Here is a 6,034-nt window from a genome sequence, read left to right as displayed (position 1 = left end):
TGTATATTTGAGGCTATATTTACCTAAAACTATTTACAGTTATTACTACAAACTCAGCAAATAAGTTCAATAAATAAGAACAGTGTCAGATTATAAATTGTATGTGCACATTATAGCCTACTCTATATTTATTAAGGCTGAATTGATTGTCAAAAAAGTAATTGACTATCTAATACTGATCTATTATCTACCTAGTACTAATTTACAATTTTGTAAATGTGAATATTTATTGGCTGTCTTTCTCTGATATTAAACTGAATATTTGGGGAGGTTTCACTGTTGGTCCTGGACAAGGCATCACGGAAATAATTGTATTCGTAGGTAGTAAAGGTTTGTTACACACTGGTATATGCCGCAGTAGCTACGTGTTATGAGAACAAATATGAAACAAAATCTGCTTCACAACAGTAAAGTTTTTCAGTAATAAAAACCCATGTGAATCCTATAAGCTATAAATGTACTGTATTTGACACTCACAAAGTTCTAAAGATGAGACCATATGAGGTAATATTCTGCAAATCTTAAAAAAGTGAATATAGACTACTGTTGACCTTTAATGTTTTCTGACAAGGTGCTAAAAGAACTGTGATTAAAAACTGCTACCACACCGTACATTACTCTGAACTGTGATGAAAGGCCCTAAATGACTGCTCAACTCTATTGTAACTTGTGTAACAGAGTTTTGATAAATAAAGCAAAACTCTTAGCAAGTTTAACAGTACAGAGCCCATTTTTTTTTTAGTTTGATGGAAATATTTGTGATAAAGTGTATCCAGGGCCAAACCAAGACTACCCTTCACTGGGGACGAAATGTTTCAGCTGCATTTGTAAAAGGAAAGAAAACACATTTCACAAATGACCTGTTCATGATGGAGTTTAAGATTTTTATTTCTAAATTTTTCACATGAAACAAGTGTGAATGTGTTTAATTCGTATTTAGGTACAAAAACATTGAACATTATGAAATAATAAAAACAAAACAAAGTAAGGTCAACACATATTTCATAAAATGATGAAACAAGAAATGTTGGCCATCATTCTGCAAACTACAAGTTTTGAGCACAATGACTTGCAGAAAATCCTTCTTTACAAACAAAAGACACTCTAGTCTGTCAGAGGAAATGATTTTAGATTCTTGGAGCAGAAGCCCATTTCGTTTTCTTTTCTATACCGGATTAGTTTCAGGGAAAACTTTCAGTTTGAAAAGATGGAGTGGAAAAAGTGTGACATGGAGGGCATCCAGAGGACTTTTATTTTACTTATAGTCTTTAGGCTTCATGGCCATTTGTCTGGCTTCCTACCAGACTTTACAGCTTTTGATGATCTCTTTAAAATTTTTTATTGCGTCTATGGAAGAATCCTTCAGTGCCAGTCCCAGTAACACAGGCCTGTTGCCAGCTTCTTGTGACACGAACATTGCCAGGTTTTTGGCACAGACGTGTGTCAGTGGCTGGAAATGGAAACACAAAAAAGGTATTAGATTATCACATACAAAAATGCTGCATGTAACATGTAAACATTAGAAGACAATTAATGAATAAACAATCATTTTGCAATAGCTGGGCTGTGAAGCCTTACTGCACATCAATAATCTTATTTTATGTTAACAAACAGAAGTGCTTTTGCAAAAAGCTGAGGGCAAATGATTTTAATCATGTTTTTAAACACTGTAGGTTTTTACAAGAATCATGTCACTTTACAATTGTTGCCAGAGAAAAATACTTTTTCAATCAAATTATGTGCCGTTGCCATCCATACGAAGTAAATAATGTAATCTGCTTTTTCAAAGCAGCATTATTGGTTCATTCCACACACATGACAAAGCTTTTTTTTTTTTTTTTAAGTTCTCCTAAAGTGTAAGCAACATTTGCACATCTCTCAATTTGACCTGATTCAATTTGAATTAAACCACTGATGTGGTTGTGAAATGTTTTCTGGCTGCAGTGTAATCCTGTGAACTAGAAAATGACAGAGATATAGACGATGTGTGATGATGCCTCTTTACTGCCACCCTCCCTTCTTCTAATAAAACAATATTCACTTTACGAGTCTTTTTAAACAACAGACAAAAAAGGCTCGTCAACTTTGTAAGCAAACTTTGTAATAGTCCATTTCACTATTGATTATACATCCCCTGCAATGTAAGCCTGTTAGAAAATGAAATGCCCATGCAGAGAGGAAATAGTTTTCTCTGTGTAAACTTTAACAGACCACTGAACTCCAAGCCTGCACACAACTTATTTCTCCACAATTCGCCAGAGCAGTTCAGAAGCAATCTCATTTGCCCTTTAACGGCATGAAATGAGTTTTCCCCTGCGCTGCAACAAGTATGTCTGACATCATGTGAACAAGTCTATATCACACTGATACAATATTTATCTGAGCAATTTCATTCACCGTACCTCATCTTTGCCCAGCAGTACTTTAGTGGAGAAGGCTGGGGTGCTGATATCATTAGATCTGGAGTCAGGTGAGACAGACACCAATGTCCCGATTTTGCCGTACTGACTGAGAACTATGAATATGTAATTACTGAACTCTGTACAGACGACTTCTGTTGAAATTCCATTGACTTCTTTCCGCACTTGTTTCGATTTGATGATGGACTCAGACATTTTGGTGTTCCTAGAAAGAGAAAAAAAAAAACAACACAGAAAATGTTGCATCATTGGAAAGAGATGACAGGAGATATTAGTTGACTTGTGATTGCAGGTGTTTCCCTCGGTTTCTGGAGGGCTTAGGTGGGACTCGTCGTGGGCAGTTATTTAGTGAAAACTCTTGTATTTTCACATAATTTGGGACTATTATCATTACAGTATGTATTTAAACATGCACTGACTGCTGGGAATATAATAATCACCAAACACTGGAAAAACAAAGCTTATAATTCAGCTATAGTGCTTTAGGTGCTGTAAAAAAACAACAACACTTGGGTGTTGCACCTAAGTGTTATTATAGTTGGGCAAACCATGGTTGAAATAATGGCAACATAAAAAAAGGCATTTCTTCAGGTAGTAGTGACATTAATATTCTGTAGAAAGTGATTGGTTCATCTATTGTTTCAGTTATTTGGTAGGCTACTGATTCTCATGCTTCATTTCTACATGTAGAAACTCTCTTTTCTTATCAACATTAAAAAAAACCATAAAATCTGCTCTGATAAGGCTTTCTTCATTCCAGGTTGTCAGATATGAAGACCTGCTGCTTTTGTGAGTCTGCTTGTATTATAACCTGAATATCTTTACGTTTAGGACTGTTGTTTGGGACAAAACAATACAACTGACGTCACTGATCAAATTACAAGCTATAAATGGGAACGTCAGACTCTGTGAAGCACACTTGTTAGCGGCTAAGGAGTGAACACAAACGCTAGACGTACTCGAGAACTGCGACCTCACTAAAAGTCCGCATGCCACCGCCTGCAGAGAGATTTTAAGATCGATTGCATGTGTAACTTTTTTTTTTATTTTTTTTTTAGCAGGGTTGTGAAAGAGAAGCTCTGCAGAACTGATGCTGCGTGCTCACAGGCTAACGTTAGCAACAGAGCTACTGCGAGGTCCGGCTGTAAACTCAAGTTCAAATAACAATAAACTCCTCTTTTCGGGTCGGTGTAAAAACAAAAAAAAGTCCTCACCCTGTGTCTTCCTCTATCCAAGGTTTAAATTCTACTCTGCACTTCCAGCAACTTCAGCAGTGCTCTGTCACTCAGCCACCGCCAGGAAAACAAACCGAAACGGACGTGCCTCGCTTTTGCGTGATGACGTCAGATGGACGTCTTCCCAATTTCCTGCCCAGTTTCTGGCGTCTGTGTTTGATACGAGACGTTTTGGACTTTTTTTTTGTGTCGACCTGTTTGAAAAAGACACTTGATACTAATTCAGATCATTTTGTTAAAGCTCCCATGAAGGTTCTTTGTGGTTCTGACTGTTTGTTGTTGTCAGTAGATATTTCCATATGTTAAACAACAATGCAATAAGTAGCATATTTATTGATTCGTAAAGTAAAATGTTAACTTATTTACATCATTTATACACTCCAGCTGCTGCAAGGACATTAGAAATAAGCTTTAATAAAAAATACATTCTACGACTGAGAATGTCTAATAAGAAAATTGTTGGATAAACCTTTTAGAAAGTCAAGAGACTGGATAATTTTTTATTAAGGCTACTTTCTAAAATTCAATAAATAGGCTAATTGTGACGAAATGTGTTTTGTCCATGTGATACTTAATGGCCCTCAAAATTCTAAAAAATATTATGCTAATATTGCTCTATTTTAAAAGTTCTACAAAACAAGCTGGAGAAGAGGATAAATGTGACTCACAATAAAAGTTATCATGGAGGTCTAGTGCAAAAGTTTGGTTTAGAAAAACAGCATCTTTTATGAAAGATATGTACCTTTTAATAATTTGATAATTTTAACCTTTAACCCCTTACAAAAAATGAAATCCTTGCAGACTCACCATAGAAATACTTTAGCAAAGTGAAGTTTAGTTTACTTTTTATTTTTTTATTTTTGTCGGTGTTTGGCTACAGACTTGGCGAATAGACTGAGTTTTTCTCTGTTTTCCTCATAAATCGAATTCACGGTTCCAGCATTGTTCACTGTGCATAATTACACTTAATCTGCATAGTCATTTTCCTGGAAATTATGAAGTGAGGATGATTTTTCATAGAGTGAATTTGTTTGGGGTTAAATTAAGCTGGTCCTCTGGCCTGATACATTTCAATCAATGTTAGGTAACAGAAACAGCTCGTCCAAAGCAAGAAACCACAGAGGCAGGGTGTTTTTTAATTAACTGTCAGTGGAGCTTTAAAAGAGAAGATAAAGTTATGCTTTTTATTATCATTTATTTATTCATTTACTTTGCAGTGGATTTGATTAAAATTGGTACTTCACACTGCTAGCTGAACAAACCCTTTGTTTACAAATCAGGGGGGTTGTAAACATCCGGGGCACAATGATATGAGATGAAAATAATAGATAGTCAGATGGTGTGAGGATCTTCTTAGTGACAGACAGAAATGGATCTAAAAATAGCTTGTTTATTTAAATTTAAAGCACACACGTATGGCCTTGACATTTGAATTGTATTCTAATACCATATATAGGCCATGCAAGGACAATTTAGTCGGTCCTTTCCATATTTAGCTATAGATTGGCCAACCACTGCAGTCACATTTGCTTTTACAGCCACAAGAGAGGCGGGCAGTTGAAGTATTTTCACTGTTACCAAAAGTGCTGGCATGACTTTTTTTTTTCAGGTGGATGTGAGACTTCACTGAAGTCTGCGAGTGCTGCATCAGGCTGATTTGAAAGGAGCCATCCCTATGAACATGACACACACAATGTCAAATAGAACGGGCTCAGCGGAATTGTTATGCACTCTGAGTAGGCAGCTGTGGGTATGAAATTGGTTGGACCGAACCCTATACTCCCTGGCTGACCATCTGTGTCCTTGACTGATCATTCTGATCTAAACTAAATTGTAATGCAAATATCAATATATAATATTGGCAGTAATGTATGGAATCAGTTGGGCCAGTCTGTTGAACTTGTATGAGAGAGAAATCCAATGCTGTGTGTCAGCACAGTTCCAGCAGGAGTTAAATTGGAATGGGGAGGTCTTTGAAAGCTTTGAAAGCCCACATATGAGGCGATACAGGTACGTGCTCTTGTTCAAAACTGATAGTTCTACTTTAATACTGGAATTAATAATGTAAGTGTTAAAGTTCAGGCAGATAAAATACAGATATCCCCCTATTCATTGCTAATAAAGTGGCTTCAAACTATCTTCTCCCCGTGTGACGTCTGTCTGATATCTTGGGGATACCTTTGTTCAAACTCACACACGGTATTTTGGTTTAGTTTGTTCTCTGTGAGAAATCCTTTCATGTATTTTCTTTTCTCCAAGGTCATACTTTATATGCTTGTGTTTTAAAGGTGAGCTTTCAGATTTGTTGAAAAAAGACAAGGTAGAAGGATATGTTTACGTAAACCAGTAACCAATATATTGTTTTGCATTAACCTGAGA

General features: G+C 36.2%; 1 protein-coding gene across 1 annotated transcript; it reads right to left on the bottom strand.

Annotated features, from left to right (window-relative positions):
• Positions 1-867: 867 nt before the first annotated feature.
• Positions 868-3,744, bottom strand: psmg3 (proteasome (prosome, macropain) assembly chaperone 3). Its single transcript, XM_069148493.1, has 3 exons — positions 3,635-3,744; positions 2,403-2,625; positions 868-1,450 (listed from the first exon to the last, which is right to left on the bottom strand). Exons 2-3 carry the CDS (start codon positions 2,613-2,615, stop codon positions 1,298-1,300), a joined length of 366 nt encoding a protein of 121 aa, XP_069004594.1. The 5' UTR covers positions 2,616-2,625; positions 3,635-3,744; the 3' UTR covers positions 868-1,297.
• Positions 3,745-6,034: the final 2,290 nt, after the last annotated feature.

Source organism: Embiotoca jacksoni, unplaced genomic scaffold, assembly GCF_022577435.1.
Source record: "Embiotoca jacksoni isolate LCO1_2020_lvr unplaced genomic scaffold, fEmbJac1.0.p SCAF_15, whole genome shotgun sequence".
In the NCBI taxonomy this organism is placed as follows: Eukaryota; Metazoa; Chordata; class Actinopteri; family Embiotocidae; genus Embiotoca; species Embiotoca jacksoni.
Note: the sequence above shows the minus strand (reverse complement) of the source record. Positions and strands in the feature narration are given on the sequence as shown.